The 19,062-nt window shown below is 45.7% G+C and overlaps 1 protein-coding gene across 1 annotated transcript in view; it reads left to right on the top strand.

The window, feature by feature from the left end:
• sh3bp2 (SH3-domain binding protein 2) overlaps positions 1-19,062 on the top strand; it is a 140,254-nt gene that overhangs the window by 34,263 nt on the left and 86,929 nt on the right. The window contains exons 2-3 of the mRNA XM_073047933.1: positions 5,046-5,188; positions 10,247-10,349. Of these exons, the coding sequence (XP_072904034.1) occupies positions 5,050-5,188; positions 10,247-10,349 (242 nt within the window). The 5' untranslated portion in view covers positions 5,046-5,049. The remainder of the gene's footprint in view (positions 1-5,045; positions 5,189-10,246; positions 10,350-19,062) is intronic.

The raw sequence follows: 19,062 nt of genomic DNA, 5'->3' as shown, positions 1-19,062 counted from the left end.
AAATGTGGACCGGTTGTTGAAAACTGAAGTGTGAATCAGAATTGGGGTTATTTTTATCACTGGTGTAGGTTGTGGGAGGGACCTGGAGCACCCGGAGGAAAACCACATGATCATGGGAAGAACATACAAGCTCCTTGTATGGTCATGGGAGAGAACTGAATCCAGGACTGTAAAGTACTAACCACTCTGCTACCGTGCTGCCTCGCCTTTTGACGATGTCCTGGATGTTGGGGATGCTAGTGCCCATGACAGCAGAGCTTTCTACAGTTTTGCAGCAGCCCCTCCATACCAGACAACGATGTAACCAGTTAGAATGTTCTCTGTGGTACATCTGTAGAAATTTGAGAGAGTCTTTGGTGACATAATCAAGTCTCTTCAAACTCCTAATGAAATATAGCTGCTTTTGTTACTTCTTTGTAATTGCATCAATATGTTGGTGAAAATTTCTTCCCTCAGTGTGTGATGAATCTCTGGAATTCTCTGGCCCAGAGGTTAGTGATTGGATCATTAGCGACATATAAGATAGGGGTGGATGCATATTAGACTGGCGGTGATTGGGAACGAGCACAGAGGAGGAATTGAGGCCCGTGTAGCTCAGCCATGATCATACTGAATACCAGGAGAGGCCTGAAGGGCTGAATGGACTTTTTGTGCTATCTGTGGTCTTAACTCTAGATTTGGGATGGTACAATAGCAAAAATTGGATTCAACTTCTGGTAAGATGGGGGCGCTTGCAAATGCAGTGGCCTCTCAAGGGCCAACCAAAGGTGCCCTTTTCTTTGTAAAATGTGTTTTTATGATCCAGACACAATTCTACTCCAAGGACATCGAGTACTGCAGAGCCACTTAATTAGTGAGCTGTTCGTTGATCGGAGTAGCCAGGCTGGTGTTGAAAGGGTTGGCTGAGGTGTTGGAGGAGCTGGCCTTGGTATAGAAGAGCTGATCTAGCTGCAGACTGTGTTGCTGCCCGCTACTCAGAAACATTGCAGTTGGTGTGGGAGATTTCACTTACAATCACAAGATTCTGTTCGATAGTGATGATGTAAGTTGCCACAGGCCTGTTACCCTTGTCTTGCGGAGGAACAGTCAACATGAGCGCTGTGTAGCTTCGGTTGCAGCAAGAACTAGGCCTCAAGCCTCAGGTTTGCCTGCTGCTTCAGACCAGATGAGAGACGTAGAAGCGCTACAGCGTGGCTGGGGCCTGGCCTCACCCATTGGTGCTGACAGACTGCATTGCACGTGTCTATACACTGCCAGGAGAATACGTCCAAGATGGCGGCGCGACGCAGCTTGCAGCGGCCACTCCGGAGCTGATATCTGTTATTTGTTAAGCGGGGTGCCGTGCGCAATCTAAATCTGATGAAAAACAGACGTGGGAGCACAGAGGAACATCTGGAAATCTCCAGGAAGGCCTTCTTCGTTGCTGTTGCTGCTGTGAGGTCCGGGTCTCTGCTGAGAAGAACAGGCCCCCAGTCCTCAGGGTCACGTTGCCGGTGGTGGGGGCGTCATAGTGCACTCAGCAGGGGATGTTGCTGGGAGAAGCTGTGCCGGAGGGGATGGTCGGAAGCTCGGAGGTTCGGCCGACTCAGAGTCCGCTGCGGTCGGGGCACTTTCACTGTGTGCTGTGTCTGCGAGGCTGAATCCAGTGGCGCCTTGGAAGTCCATAGCGGGGGTATTCCCTTCTGCCGCCTACGTGGGATGATGAGTCTATCAGGACCCTGAGGACTTGTGGAAACTGTGTGGTGGTTTCTTTTGAACTTATAGTCTTTTAACATCTTTGGACTATTTTTACTGTGCCCATAGTCTGTTTTTTAATCAATTATGCTGTTGTTTTCACTGTTGTAACTATGTGGTTTTGTGCAGGTCTTGTAGCTTTAGTTTTTGGTTTGTTGGGTGGTAGAGTTGGTCTCCTGACTTGGTGTGTCTGGATAGTCTTGTTTTGTCTGGTGGATTTGAAGCTCCTTTCCGGGGAACACGCTAAGACGGTAGCGCGATATTAATACGCAGCAGCCTCTCCGGACTCTGGATTGGGGATTGCCAAACGTTATGTAGATTTTCTGGTGTAGTTTGTTTTGTCATGTGCTTTTGTGACATCATTCTGGAGGAACGTTGTCTCATTTTTTAACTGCATTGTATTTGTGGTTTCTAAATGACAATAAGCTGAACTGAACTGAGAATGTACTATCGATTGCTGGACATTGTCATTCAGGTTCTTGGACTATACATGTTTAATCTGAGTGAATACGCTTCTTTGCTCATTATTTTGAATTATGTTACTCGCTATTTTTGAATGTTCGCTTGCTATTTTGAATGTTTTGCACCTTGGCCCTCAAGGAACACTGTCCCATTCAACTAAATCTGTGTATGGTTTGAATGATAAGTAAACTTGATTTGATAGCAGTTAGCATAACGCTAGTGACCTGGCTTCAGTTTCTCCACTCTCTGAAGAGATTGTGCATTCCCCCCATGATCACTTGGGTTTCCTCTGGGTGCTCGAGTTTCCACCCACATTTCAAAAATATACAGGTTGGTAGGTTAATTGTTCACGTGGGTGTAATTGGGCAGTGTCAGCTTGTTGGGCTGGTAGGGCCTGTTACTGTGCTGTATCTCTAAATGAAATGCTTGTACCTTGAGTTGCCAACTCCCTCATAGCTAGGTTTCACTCCTACTCCAGCCTTTTAATCTTCCCAATTTCTCTAGGTATATGTACTTTTCACAATCCTCACAGTGGGCTCTGACTGTATAGAAAGCAAGGCACCAATTTACAAATAAGATCCACAGCACCAATGGGACAATGTCCAGATAACTAGGACGCTGCTTGAATTAAAGAGCATGCCTTATAAAGATAGGTTGAGTGAGCTGGGACTTTTTGGATTGAAGGAGGATGAGGTGACTTTATAGAGGTGTATAAGATGATAAGGGGCATAGATTGAGAGGGCAGCCAGAGGCTTTTTCCTAGAGCAGAAATACAAGGGGCATAATTTTAAGATGATCGGAGGGAAGTATGGGGAGGAGGGAATTTCAGAGATAGGTGGTGGGTGCATGGAACGGATCGCCAGGGATGGTGGTAGACGCGGGTACATTAGAGGCATTTAAGAACTTCTTAGATAGATATATGGATGAAAGGAAAATAGAGGGCTATGGGGGAGGGAAGGGTTAGACTGATTTTGGAGTAGATTAAAAGGTCGGCACAACATTGTGGGTCAAAGGGCCTGTGCTTTGCTGTACTGTTCTGTACTAGTGACGTTGGATGAGGAAGATTTACAGGTCTGGGCTGCATTGAATGTAGATCAGCCTTCAGAAGCTCCACGGTCCACTTCTGGTGCTTCTCATTAAATCAGGTACTGACAATTACATGAAATTTGAGTGAAGAACAACTAACTGGTGGAGTGGTGACCATAGGTGCAGGAAAAAAATCAGTAGCGGTGAGGAAAAAAATCATTTTTGGGTTCTCTCTCGGTTAATGGTAGAGGTCCACAGCATAAAAAAGGTTGGTAACCCCTGTCTCTAGATTTTACAGAGAACGGTGCGATAAACAAAAAAAAATCCCATGAAAGGCAGTCCTGTGGGTGAAAATGCCTTGTTAATGAGAGAGGTCGGAGGAGAGTGGCCAGACTGGTCCAAACTGACAGGAAGGCGATGGTAACTCAAATAACCACACGTTACAACAGTGGTGTGTAGAAGAGCATCTCCGAACGCACAACATGCCAAATCTTGAAGTGAAGTGAGCACCAGAATTCTTGGGGCTCACCTGGCGGAGAATCTCACCTGGTCCCTCAACACCAGCTCCATAGCAAAGAAAGCCCAGCAGCGTCTCTACTTTCTGCGAAGGCTGAGGAAAGTCCATCTCCCACCCACCCCATCCTCATCACATTCTACAGGGGTTGTATTGAGAGCATCCTGAGCAGCTGCATCACTGCCTGGTTCAGAAATTGCACCATCCCGGATCGCAAGACCCTGCAGCGGATAGTGTGGTCAGCTGAGAAGATCATCGGGGTCTCTCTTCCCGCCATCACGGACGTTTACACTACACGCTGCATCCGCAAAGGAAACAGCATTATGAAGGACCCCACGCACCCCTCGTACAATCTCTTCTCCCTCCTGCCATCTGGGAAAAGGCACTGAAGCATTCGGGCTCTCACAACCAGACTATGTAACAGTTTCTTCCCCCAAGCTATCAAACTCCTCAATACCCAGAGCCTGGACTGACACCTTACTGGCCTATTGTCTAATGCCTGCACTATTTTGTGCACTTTATGCAGTCCTGGGTAGGTCTGTAGTCTAGTGCAGTTTTTTTCTGTGTTGTTTTTTACGTAGTTCAGTCTAGTTTTTGTACTGTGTCATGTAACACTATGGTCCTGAAAAACTTTGTCTCATTTTTACTGTGTACTGTACCAGCAGTTATGGTCGAAATGACAATAAAAGTGTCTTGACTTGACTTGACTTGAATGGGCTCCAGCAGTCGAAGACCACGAACATATATTGAGTGGTTACAGGAGGTACCTAATAAATTAGCCACTGAGTGTATGTGTGAGGAAGGTTAGATGTAATCAGCATATTATGCTTAACTCTCTTCATATTGGTGTAGAAAGACAATGGCCTTCACAGTCCCAGGATATGCTGAGGGAAGCCCTTGTGTCACCATGTTTCTGATGCCAACGTAGCATGCCCACAGCTTAATAACGCTAACTTGTACGTCTTTGAACATCGGAGGAAAATGGAGCGCACGGAGGAAACCCATGCAGTCATGGGGAGAATGTAAAACCTTGTAGCCGACAGTGGGAATGAGTGCCTTGAGCTCACAAACTTTGACCTATATAGTCTAATTCAGTAGGCACGTGTTATTAATGTTCACACTAAGCTTTAACCCAGTCATTGGATCTCACAATGGCATGGAGGTGAATTTTGAAGCCTGGTGGTCCCGGGGAGGGGTGGGGGTGAGGGAGCTTTTACTGTAGTTGGTGCTGAAGTGATAGTTTAATCCTGCTTGGGGACATAATTGGATCAATGGATAATCAATCATTTTACTTGTGTTTTTGTTCCAGTACCATGGCCATGAATGTCGAAGAAAAGTGGCCGGTGCCAATGCGAGCAATTGGAGCACAGAACCTCCTTACCATGCCGGGAGGGGTAACGCTATGTGGCTACCTTCATAAGAAAGGGGGTTCCCAGTGGAAAATCATGAAGTGTAAGTTCAGCATTTTCACCACTGTGTTCCCTGGGTGTCGCGTCTGGAGCCTCGTACTTTCCAGCTGCAGTCAGCTTTTTGAAATCCTGACTTCTCGTTCCATTGACTCCATCTACAGTTCCACCTGATTCAGGAAAGCAGCCAACATAATCAAGGACCCCTTCTCCCCACTCCCATCAGGCTGGGACTCAAGTTTGAGAATATATAGCGTATGCTCTCCATTCCAATTGCAGCCTTACCAACTTCTTGTATGACTCCAACTTAATAACTCGACTCCTTCTACCTTAGGCCACGAACTTATCCATCAGCCCTGATGAGTTATTAACTTCAAACTTTCTGCATAATCACTCAGAGTTGAACTGCCTGTGCATGTAATGAGAGCTGTATAACTCATCTCCTTCTACCTTGGGCCATGAATTTATCAATCACCCTTGCTGTAGACACTTTCTGGAGGTCCAAGATCTGTATACTCCACGACCGCTGGACTAAGTGTGTAAATGTAGGAGGGGACTATGTCGAAAAATAAATGTGCTAGGTTTTCTAAAATTGACTCCTTCTACCTTAGGCCACGAACTTATCAATCACCCCTCGTACTTGTACTCCTAGTCCCTCTGTTCTACAACACTCCCTGGGGTCCTGCCATTCACTATGAATTCCCTTCCCTCATTTGTCTTCCCAAATGCAACACCTCACAGTTATCTGAATTAAACTCCATTTGCCATTCCTTGGCCCACTTACCCAGCTTATCAGTAAATCCTGATAATGTCAACGACACCACCGATCATCTAGAGATTTACCAACCCTGGCTTGTAATATTCTTATCTAATCATTGATATAGATGACGAATAGCAATGGGTCTGAGGATTTTTGTTTGAAAGATTAGCTTTATTTGTCATATATAAATTAAATGATAACAGTGAAATGTATTGTTTTGCAGTCCACAAGTGTCGCTATGCTTCCGGTGCCAACACAACATGCCCACTACTCACTAACCCTGACCATAACCGTATGTCTTACGAATGTGGGAGGAGACCCATGTAGTCACGGTGAGAGTGTACAAACTCGTTACAGACAGTGGCGGGAATTGAACCCTGATCGGTGATTGCTGGCGCTGTAGAATTATGCCAACTGCAATGCTACTGTGCAGCCCTCAGTAAATGTTGGAACAGTAATATCAGAAGGAACGGCAAGCAGTGAGCCCTGGGGAGCTCCACAAGTCACAGGCCTTCAGCCCAATAAACAATCTTCCACTGTCGCCCTCTGCTTCCTACCATCAAGCCAATTGTGTATCCAATAAACTGCTCTCCCTGGGTCCCATGTGATCCAATCTTTCAGAGAAGCCGACAATGTGGAACCTTAAAAGTTCAAAGCATGTTTATTATCAAAGTATGTATGTTATATGCAAACCTTGAGATCGTCTCCTTACAGGCAGCCACAAAACAAGGAAACCCAATAGAACCCATTGGAAAGATCATCAAACACCCAGAGTATGGGGGGAAAAAAACAAATTGTATGAACGATAGATGAAAGCAAATAACATTCAGAACTGAAGTTCACAAAATTGAGTCCATGGCTACAAAGATAGTCATCACTGCAGTTGATCCAAGAGATTGTTAGTTGCAAACCACAGCCTCAGTCCAGCGCAGAGTTGAGTAAACCTCATGGGAGAGTGAGCTGAACGGTGGCCTGTCCCTCACCTCTGGCCCCAATGCCCTGACCTTTCAATCTGGCCCTGGGCCATACCACCTTGACTCTGCTCGCCTCCATTCTGCTGCATCGAGTTGCCTACAAGTCTGCCCCAACAATAGCTCTTGGCATTGGCTCTTTCCCTGCTCTCGGGACAGGCCCCGCCACCTCAATTCGGCCCATACGAGCCATGTCGTAACCATCCTGCACCTTCAAAACTTCAGTTCACACCACAAAAATACTAGGCTATATAGGTGATTCTGAAGCTCAACTCCAAATGGGAAGTTTCAGGCTATACACTCCACTGATTGTATCTGGAAGAAAAAGTGTGATCAATGAAGTAATTTACAGTTTTGTTTGTTACCAGCAAATCATCGCTGTGCTTCCTCAACGCCATCAAAAGCCTTACTTGTGGTCACGTCTATCACCCCATTGACTTTCATAGAACATAGAATAGTACAGCCCATTACAGACCCTTCGGCCCACAATGTTGTGCCAACCCTCAAACCCTGCCTCCCATATAAACCCCCCCATCTTAAATTCCTCCATATACTTGTCTAGTAGTCTCTTAAACTTCACTAGTGTATCTGCCTCCACCACTGACTCAGGCAGTGCATTCCACGCACCAACCACTCTCTGAGTAAAAAACCTTCCTCTAATATCCCCCTTGAACTTCCCTCCCCTTACCTTAAAGCCATGTCCTCTTGTACTGAGCAGTGGTGCCCTGGGGAAGAGGCATTGGCTGTCCACTCTGTCTATTCCTCTTAATATATTGTACACCTCTATCATGTTTCCTCTCATCCTCCTTCTCTCCAAAGAGTAAAGCCCTAGCTCCCTTAATCTCTGATCATAATCCATACTCTCTAAACCAGGCAGCATCCTGGTAAATCTCCTCTGTACCCTTTCCAATGCTTCCACATCCTTCCTATAGTGAGGCGACCAGAACTGGACACAGTACTCCAAGTGTGGCCTAACTAGAGTTTTATAGAGCTGCCTCTTGATTGCCTCTTCAAAAAGAACTCAATTAGGTTTATGGGACATGATCTCCCACGCACAAGCTGACCATCTCTACTCGTACTTCTAGTTTCCTCTGTAGAATCTTTTGTGTTTATGCTCCATTAAAGCCCGTACTGGTCTGGTCTCGTCTCCCCGTGGCTCCAGAACACACAAGTGTGGAGACACAAGAGACCGCAGATGCTGGAATCTGGAGCAACAAAAGCGTACCACTATTACGGTGCAAGCAATGGTTCCATTTCATGTCAGAATGTATATAGTATATAACCTGAAATTCTTACTCTTCACAGAGATATTCACAAACAAGAAAGCCCAAAGAATGAACGATAGTAATATCAGAACCCTAAATTGCATGTACAAGCAGTAGCAGAAGCCTCCAAAAAGATCTTGATCCACAGCCCATCAAAAACCACAGTCCATTACCCAGTACTTCGGTATCTTAGATGGGCTCTCGAGGGAGAGAGACATTTCTCCTGCAGCAGTGAAAGCGGGAGACCAGTAGCTGGCTGCTTCAATATTACAATCTTCTGCATCGCTTCTCCAAGCCCCTCAACTCGGGGACTGACAGGCTCTCACCTTCCAACTCGAGAGAGAGAGAGAGAGAAAGAAAATATATGAATCACTTGAGGATAGGGACCTTCTTCTGACACCTGTGCACACCGCCTACTATCTGGATGTTTCAATCTCCCACGATGTTAAAGTCAGTGAAGAATTGGGGTGTCTTTGGTCGCTACCCCAAAGACACATTCTTCCAGATCACTCCTGGCTTCATGGCTGTGTTGTGGAGAACCGTAGTTTGAACTGTAGATCACGGGTTCCGACAGACTCCCAGGTGCGTAGAAGCATAGAAAACCTACAGCACAATACAGGCCCTTCGGCCCACAAAGCTGTGCCTAACACGTCCTTACTACAGAACTACCTAAGGCTTACCCATAGCCCTCTGTTTTTCTAAGCTCCATGTACCCATCCAGGAGTCTCCTAAGAGACCTTATCGTTTCCACTTCCACCACCACCACCGGCAGCCCATTCCACGCACTCACCACTCTCTGCGTAAAAAAAACTTACCCCTAACATCTCCTCTGTACCTACTTCCAAGCACATTAAAACTGTGCCCTCTCATGCTAGCCATTTCAGCCCTGGGGGGGAAAAAAAGACATAAGAATAAGCTGCTTCATGGATGATCTGGAAGAAGTCACCTGGGTCTAGACAAATCTCTTTGGGTGTTCGATTGAGGGTTCAATTCCCACCACTGTCTGTAAGAAGTTTGTACATTCTCCCTGTGACTGTGTGGGTTTCTTCCAGGTGCTCTCATTTCCTCCCATATTCCAAAGACGGACGGGTTGATTCATCACTAAAGTGTCATTGGATATTGTGCCAGAAGGGCCTTTTACCACACTGTATCTCTAAATAAGAGAGTGAACAATAATCAGCTTAGTTTGAAATATGATGAAGCAGCATCTTATGGAGGGAAACATACGACCGATGTTTACTATTGAGACCCTTCGCCTGGACTGGGTGAAGCAACAGCTGTACAACAACATTGCCTGACTAGCCCCTTTAATCAATGGAGAATTAGGGAGTGTCAAAAAAGATTAGTTTTATTTGTCAAACATATATAAACACACAGTGAAATGCGTCATTTGCAATGAGCTGAGGTCAGTCTGCAAGTGTCACCGTGCTCACAGCACCAACACAGTATGTCCTTGATTTACTAATCCATACGTCCTTGAACCCTGATCGCTGGCACTATAAAGCGTTATGCTTGTCACTAATGCTATTGTGCTGTCCATAGGTTCAAATAAACTTATTGTAGATCCTCGAGGGTCTGCGTCAGTGTGTAGTGTCATGTTCCATGGTTGGGTTAAATCAGTTCAGTGTGAGGGACACGTGGGTGCGGTAAAGTAACAGACCATTCCATTCCAACGAGCCCACACTGCCCAATTACACCCCTGTGGCCAATTAACCTGTCCGTCTTTGGCGTGTTGGAGCACCCGAAGGAAACCCACGCAGTCGTGGGAAGAACAGACAAACTCCTTACAGACGGCAGCACGAATTGAACCCCAATCTTCTGATCGCTGGTGCTGTAAAACACTGTGCTACCATTCCGTCCTCAGTCAATATTGAAAGATGATGTAGGGGTTCACAACCCGGACTCCACGAACCCCTCGGTTAATGGCAGGGGTTCATGGCATAAAAATGCTTGGGAACCCTTGCACAGAAGGAACAGAAAGATAGGATGTTATTTTTAATTTATTCCCACACCCATTTTTTTTTTAACACAGATTTTCTCTTTGACTCTCACTGCTCACCGAGCTCCTATATTTCTGCTCTAACACCGACCCTGTTTTGTAATTCCAGGGCCTCTACGATATGTGATCATTCACAGGGGCTGCCTATACTACTTCAAATCCAGCACTGCTGCCAGCCCACAGGGGGCCTTCTCTTTAAATGGCTACAACAGGTCAGTACTCAGAAAATGCATCATCTTCATTATGTCATATGATGTAGCGATCATGGGATCATGACTGTGATTATTCTTGAGAAATTTTTCTACAGAAGTGGTTTGCTATTGCTTTCTTCTGGGCAGTGTCTTCACAAGACGGATACGCCAGCCATTACCAATACACTTCAGAGATTGTCTGCCTGGCGTCAGTGGTCACATAACCAGGACTTGTGATGTGCACCATCTGTTCATACGGCCATCCACTACCTGCTCCCATGGCATCGTGCGACCCTGATTGGGGGGCTAAGCAGGTGATCTGCAGGCTAGTGGAGAGAAAAGGAGCCTTTAGTGCAGATGTATCTCCACCCCGTCACCCTAGCAACAACATCTGTTGTACCAGACTTTTGGAGAGTGTATGGGGATATCTGTAAGTGTGTTCTGTGGATAGTGGAGACACAGTTGTATTTTTTAAAGAGTTACAGCATAGTTACAGGCTCTTCAGCCCAATGACCCCATGTGACCAATTAACCTACTAGCTTATACAACTTTGGACTGTGGGAGGAAACCCGAGCACCCGGAGGAAACCCACGTGGTCATGGGGAGAGTGTATAAGCACCTTAAGACACTGGCACTGTAGTAGGGTTACACCAACTGCTATGCTATACAGTATAGACATAGAGACATAGACACAAGGGATTCTGCAGATGCTAGAAATCCAAAGCAACACACACACAGACACAAAGTTGGAGGAGCTCAGCAGGTCAGGCAGCTTCTATGGAAATGAATAAACAGTCGACGTTTCAGGCTGAGACCCTTCATTAGGACACATAGGTCTGGATTGGCACTTTAGTCTCCCATTCCAACTGTGCTATTGGGACGGCACAGTGACACGACTGATGTGTTCAGCTTTGGTTACCCTGCTCAATCCCTAGGGAGTATAGTAGAACAGACTGGCCTAGCAGTACAAGTAGATGATTCCCTGAAGGTGGTGACGGGGTAGATGGAGTAGTGAAGAGGACATTTGACATGCCGACCTTCATTCAAGGCACTGAATACCAAAGTTGAGATGTTCTGTTGCATTTGTAAGTGTACGAAATTATGAGGGGTATAGATGGGGTAAATGCAAGCAGGCTTTTTCCACTGAGGTTGGGCAAGACTACAACTAGAGGTCGTAGCTTAAGGGTGAAAAGGGGAACCTGAGGGTGAACGACTTCACTGAGGTGGTGAGAGCATATGGAACGAGCTGCCAGAGGAAATGGTGGATGTGGGTCTGAATGCAATACATAAGGGAAGTTTGAATAAGTACGTGGATGGGACTCTCCTATCAAAGGAAACATCCTCCCTATAACCATTCTACTGAGGCCTTTCAGTGTCCAGCACGTTTCAAAGAGATCCTCCCTCAATCTTCTGAACTTCAGTGAGTCCAGGCCCAGAGGCATCAAATACTCCTCGTACTTTAACCCTTTCATTCCCAGGATCACCCTCTGGTCCCTCTCCCGTGCCAGCACATCTATCCTTAGATGTGGGATCCAAAATTGCTGACAATATTCCAAATGTACTCTGACCAGTGCCTTATAAAACCTTGGCAATACAGCCTTGTGTGTTTTTTTTTCTTCTTCAGGTCCCCTCTCCAAATAAATGCACTTGCCTTTTTTCTAATGCTGACAATGTGTGGGTCATCTGTGTGGCCCATAGAATAAGTCAACTCTCAGTCTGTTGAGCTTCCAGAATTGTACTGGGGTCTCCAGGAGTTAGTCTATTATCTCTGCTAGTGTAGCGGTGAAGAAATTGGACTGGTGTTCGGGGCCATGAGTGTGGTTCCCATAAATCAGGAGTAAAAGCTGCTGTATTATTAGTAACAGTGACCTCATTCTGCCTTGCTGTCCACTTTCTCTGTAGCCGTGACACTTTATTCTGCATTCCAAGGTTGAAAGTAAACTTATTATCCAAGTACCTATATACAATCCTGAGATTCATTTTCTTGCCGGCGTACTCATTAAATCTATGGAAAAATAACCATAAACAGAGTCAACGAAAGGCTGCCTGACTTGGGTGTTTTACCAGAGTGCAGAAGGCAACAATCTGCAAATACAAAAAAAAAGAATTAATGTCAAGAACATGAGACAAAGTGAGCCCACAGGTTGTGAGAACATCTCAGTGACAGGGCAAATGAAGTTGAGTGAAGTTATCCCCGCTGGTTCAAGAGCCTGACGGTGAGGTGTAGGTTGACATCCTGAACCTGGTGGTGTGAGTCCTAAAGCTCCTGTACCACCTTCCTGGTGTCAGCGGTGAGAAGAGAGCACGTCCTGCTGATGATGGATGCTGCCTTCCTGCGACAACGTTTCGTGTGGAGGTGCTCCATGTTGGGAGGGTTTTACCTGTGATGGACTCCCTTGTACTACCTCAACGTATTATGGTAATGAAAAACAGGTTTTCACTGTACTTTGGTACATGTGACAATAATAAATTTAGTGACTATGCAAGGACCAGGAAAAGAAGCCTGTCAGTTTTACACAATCTGGCCTGCGACTTCAAAGCCAGTGATACAGTTGAATGGCAGAATAAAATGGAGGCCAGAGAATGTCGGGCTTGCTAGTGATGACCAACGTTCAAAGTAAATGTTATTATCTGGGTTCATGTATGTCACCATATACAACACTGAGATTCATTTTCCTGCGGGCATACTCAGCAAATCTATAGAATAGTAACTGTAACAGCATCAATGAAAGATCGGCTAGAGTGGAGAAGACAACAAACTGTACAATTGCAAAAATAAATGAGTAGCAACAAATGATGAGAAAATGAGATAACAAGATAAGGAGTCCTTAAAGTGAGATCATTAGTTGTGGAAACATCTCAATAGATGGGGCAAGTGAGTGTAGTTATCCCCTTTTTTTTTTAAAGAGCCTGATGGCTGTGGGGTATAACCTGGTGGTGTGAGTCCTGAGGCACTTGTACCTTCTACCTGCTCTATCAGCGAGAAAAGAGCATGGCCTGGGTGGTGTGGATCTCTGATGATGGATGCTGCTTTCCTATGACAGCGTTTCATGTAGATGTGTTCAGTGGTTGGGAGGGCTTTACCCGTAACATACTGGGCCGAATCCACTACCTTTTGTACGATTCCCTGTTCAAAGGCATTGGTGTTTTCCGTATCAGGCCATGTTGCAGCCAGTCAATATACTCTCCACTGCACATCTATTCAGGTTTGTCAACCACATCCTGCAATAAATATAAAAACATAACAATTAAAAAAACAGTTTTAAACCATTTTATTTATCGAAATAGCTGCATGACTAAAGATCGTGACTAAAGATTAAATTGGATCATTATGTGAACTTAAACAACACATGCAAAGTGCTAGACAAGTTCAACAGGTCAGGCAGTACCAATGCAGGGAATTACAGTCGACATTTTGGGCTGAGCCCTTCATCAGGACTGGAGACAGAGGGTGGAGGGAGAGGAGTTTGGAGTACAAAGTGGCAGGGTGAGGGGGAAGGTGGGTGGTTAGGATTGTTATGAACCCGCAGGTTTCGTTTACTGTGGACTGTCGCTTAAAGCACCTGAGTGAGGTGGGACTATGACATCAGTCACCGGCTTAAGCGGTTTGCTTCGGATTTTTACACAGATAGAGAGAGACAGACCGACCTTTAGTCGGGGGGGGGGGGAGGGGAGAGATAGCTAGCTAGCTGCGGGAACTTCAGCTGATCACTGCGAGGGTTTGGAACTCTTTTAAGCCCAAAAGATTGGGTTAAACATTGGCACACAGTGCACAGTGAATGTGTGATGGTCACTTTGTATAATCCATAGGAGTGGATTTTGGGATATCTTGTGGGACCACTTGTGTTAACCCCTGCCTGGGTGTGTTGTGTGGTAACCACTGGAAGACAATATTCCTGTGACAGGTCACTTTTGGTGATAATTTGTATGTGGATTTGAAACAACACGACGGACGAGATCTATGGCGGCTGTTATCTCATTTTACCAGCGTGGAACCTATGAAATACTTCGTACATACCTTCTCTCTCCAGTACAATCTGGATTACAAATATCTCTCTCCCATCATTTATTCTGTGGATGACTGAACTTTCCTACTTTATCATCTCAAGACTTTAAGCCTTATTCCCCCAAGCTCAATAGTTTGGGAGTTACAATTACACACATATATACACATAACACTCTTAACTTCTGTTTATCTTGGTTAAGTTACTATATTATGAGTAGGTACTAATAAAGTTAGTGGTTTTCACATCAAAACCAGACTCCATGTGTAATCTATTGCTGCTGGTTCCTTTCTAAAATGTTACAAATCGTAACAGGATGAAGTAAGAGCTGGAAGGTGATAGATGGAAGACATAAAGGGCTGAAAAAGAAGGAATCTAGTAGGACAGGACAGCGGATCTGGAAGGAGGAGCAGTCAATCGAACGCATGGACGTGAGATCCTCGCTGGGTCCAAACAGCAAGGACTGGAATTGTATCTGGAAACCATGAGGAACAGGATGACAGTGGAGACGAGTTTCCAGGAAGGACATGTGGATGTAGTAGCAAGTCTGGGTGAGCGTGTGGTCAAAAAAACTACCTGGCATGTAAGTGGCAGTGAGAAGGCATCACGTCACAGAGGCAGATGCCGTTAGCCTTGAAAGGGAAGCACTTGGCTCTGACTTCTAGGAAGTTTTCAGCCAAAGCTGTGCCTCGTGTGGTTAAGGGTAGGTGGTGAAAATCTTTCTCCCATGATTTGACAGTGATGAAATGCTTTGAGAGGTTGGTTGTGTTGAGACTGGACTCCTGCCTCAGCTAAGACCTGGACCCATTGCAATTTGCTGATAGCCACAATAGGTCAATAGCAGACGCAATCTGAATGGCTCTCCACACAGCTTTAGACCACCTGGACAACACAAACACCCTATGTCAGGATGCTGTTCATCGACTATAGCTCAGCATTTAATACCATCATTCCCACAATCCTGATTGAGAAGTTGCAGAACCTGGGCCTCGGTACCTCCCTCTGCAATTGGATCCTCGACTTCCTAACAGGAAGAGCACAATTTGTGCGGATTGATGATAACATATCCTCTTCGCTGACATTCAACACTGGCACACCTCGGGTGTATGCTTAGCCCACTGCTCTACTCCCTATATACACATGACTGTGTGGCTAGGCATAGCTCAAATACGATCTACAAATTTGCTGACAATACAACCATTGTTGGTAGAATCTCAGTTGGTGACAAGAGGGCGTACAGGAGTGAGATATGCCAACTAGTGGAGTGATGTCACAGCAACAACCTGGCACTCAACGTCAGTAAGACAAAAGAGCTGATGGTGGACTTCAGGAAGGGTAAGACGAAGGGACACATACCAATCCTCATAGAGGGACCAGAAGTGGAGAGAGTGAGCAGTTTCAAGTTCCTGGGTGTCAAGATCTCTGAGGATCTAACCTGGTCCCAACATATCAATATAGTTATAAAGAAGGCAAGACAGCAGCTATACTTCATTAGGAGTTTGATGAGATTTGGTATGTCAACAAATACACTCAAAAACTTCTATAGATGTACTGTGGAGAGCATTCTGACAGGCTGCATCACTGTCTGGTATGGGAGGGGAGTTACTGCACAGGACCGAAAGAAGCTGCAGAAGGTTGTAAATCTAGTCAGCTCCATCTTGGTTTGTGGCTATCCCTCAACGTCGAGGATGATGGTCTTTGTTCTGTTGATCCACAGAGCGAAGACGCCTGTGCATGTATTTGTTTAATGTAAACTTGATGTTGCACTCCAAGAAGCACACGATACTTCACAAATCAACCAACTGATTCCAATGGCATGGAAACCACGACGACTGGAGCTGATGGATTTGTTGCAGCCTTCATCCGCCTTCACAGCCGTTGAGTTCGAAGTAATTTCGTCCGCCTGTTCCACCGTTGAGGTCTTGGTTGGATTGTTCTTTGTCAGGGACCTCACCCTCGACCTTACCGCCATGGGTGACCCTACCAGGAGCATAGCTCCAGACGGCATCGCTCTCGGGATCTCAGGGCCACACACGCTTCTCCATCACGACAAGGTAACAATCCATGGAGAAGAACCATCTTGGTACTAGCCTACAAAGTACCCAGGACATCTTCAAGGAGCAGTGTCTCAGAAAGGCAGTGTCCATTATTAAGGACCTCCAGCACCCAAGGTATGCCCTTTTCTCACTGTTACCATCAGGTAGGAGGTACAGAAGCCTGAAGGCACACACTCAGTGATTCAGGAACAGCTTCCTCCCCTCTGCCATCCAATTCCTAAATGAACATTAAATCCTTGGACGCTACCTCACTTTTTTTAATACACAGTATTTCTGGTTTTTGCACTTTTTAAAAAATCTATACAATATCCATATACTGTAATTGATTTACTTGTTTATTTATTATTGTTTTTATTTATTTTTTTCTCTTCTATATTATGTATTGCATTGAGCTGCTGCTGCTAAGTTAACAAATTCACGACACGTGCTGGTGATAGTAAGCCTGACTCTGATTCTGACGGGGGTGTGTCTGAGAGAAAAGAGCACAGGTTTGAGGTGGGTGTAAAAGGATCTTGGTGGAAATTTTTACACACAGGGTGGGTTGAATTCTGAAAACACTGAGCTGATGGATGCAGATACTCTCTCAAGATATCCAATGCTAAGACTGCAATAAACTGCATAAAGTTGTGGACACAGCACATCACGGAAACCAGCCTCTCCTCTCTGGGCTTTCTCTACCCTTCTCACCACCTTGGTAAAGCAGCCAGCGTAATCACAGAAGGAGGAGGGAGTGGGAGGGTATTTTTTTTGAGCCGGAAGGAGAAATCGATATTTATACCATCAGATTGGAGGCTATCCAGAAGGAATATAAGGTGTCACTCTTCCGCCTCATCTTGGCACGAGAGGAAACCATAGACTGACATGTCAGAAGGGGGGATGGAAATTAAAACGTTTTGCCATGGGGAACGCTTGCCAGATGGAGTGGAGGTAATCGATGAAGCAGTTTCCCAATTTATGGTGTGCTCACTGATGTAGAGGTGGAGCCTGCATGGAGAACACTGGATACAGAAGACGACTCGTGAAGTGTTGCCTCTCCTGGAAGGACTGTTTGGGCCCCTGAGTGGAGATGAGAGAGGAGGTGAACGGGCATTTTGGCTGCTTGCAGGGGTAATACTGGGAGGGAGATTAGTAGGGAAAGACAAATGGGCAAGGGAATCATGGAGGAGGCGATCCCTGTGGAAAACGGAGAGGGGTGGGGAGGGAAAGATGATTGGTGGTAGGATCCTTTTGGAGTAGGCAGAGGTTGTGGAGAGTGACATGTTGAATGCAGAGGCTCGCAAAGTAGTAGGTAAGGACGAGATCCTCTGTTAACTCTATCAGGCGGCGGGAAGATGGGGTGTGCATATGTCTGGAAAGTGGAGAAAATGCAGATGAGGGCAGTGTCAATGGCTGAGGAAGGAAACTCTTTTCTTTGAAGGAGGAGGATATCTTTGACGTCCTGGAAAGGGAGGGTGCATCCTGAGAACGGATGCAGTGGAGACAAGGGAAATGAGAAACGGAGCTGTCTTTTTTTTACAAGAGACAGGCTGGGAAGAGGTGTTGTCAAGATGGCCTTGGGAATTGGTCGGTTTATAAAAGATGTTGGTCGACAGTTCATGGCAGAAAGATTTGTCTATAGTTTAAGGACTACATTGTGAGCAATAGCAGCAGAACACACTAAACTGACACTGAGTCAGAAGCTCAACGATTTCCTGCTTGCACGCAGCACACTCCACAACCAGCAACTCACCAGCCCTGCTGTTCCTGGGTCATCCCTTGCGCTCACGCTGCGATCTCCTGAAACCCAATCTCAGGAGTGTGCAGGATAAGCAGCTGCTTAACAAGGAGGTTCAATCTTTCACTCCTGGACAAGCAGTCTTGACGAGAGACTACAGAGATGATCAAGAGTGGGTACTTGGAAAGATTAAGGGCGGGGCTGGAACACTCTCTCACAGAGTGGAGATTTTGTCTGACGTCATCCGGAGACAACTCATTGATTAGTTGAGGAGAGCAGAGTTGACTGTTGGCGAAGAAAGGTGTCCTGAGCAGGCTGGATCAATTCCTTCAGTCCCAGCGTGTACTCAGACAGACAGACATACTTTATTGATCCCGAGGGAAATTGGAAACTCCTACAACTACCACAGAGAGAGCCCTGAACCACAGGTACCACCTGGCAAGCAGAGTGAACCCCCCAGCCAGGTCAGGTATCCCACTAGAGTAAGAAACCGTCCACAGCAATTAAATCTTCAGGCCTGGCTGGGACAGTTCTATTTAAAAAGGATTAGAAAGCAAGATGTTACGTATTTGAGTTAAGGTGCATTCTATATTGAGTTGGAGTTGTAGCTAAGCGGGGAGTAGTGTGAGCAGGAGAGTGGCTCTGTGGCCTGCACTCAGCTAGGGGTGCGGGCACTGAGCTGAATACTCCTGGACTCCTCGTTCGATGTTTGATATTCTGTGGTGTTTGCTCACTCTTTGCTGTTTGTGCAACTTGTTCTTCTCTTTGTGCTAGGGTGATTGAGCAGGTTCCATGGTGTTTCTTTGTTCCGTGACTGCCTGCAGGTGGACAAAACTTTGAGTTGTATTCTGTATACATACTTTGATAAAAAAACGTACTTTAAATCTTTGATTAAGCATTCTTTGTTTACATAATTCATTGCAGGTTATATGTAAGAAGCTTGAGTCAGTACACCACAT

The sequence above is a fragment of the Hemitrygon akajei genome, chromosome 6 (assembly GCF_048418815.1).
Source record: "Hemitrygon akajei chromosome 6, sHemAka1.3, whole genome shotgun sequence".
NCBI lineage: Eukaryota > Metazoa > Chordata > Chondrichthyes > Myliobatiformes > Dasyatidae > Hemitrygon > Hemitrygon akajei.
This window is presented reverse-complemented; position numbering and strand designations above follow the sequence as displayed.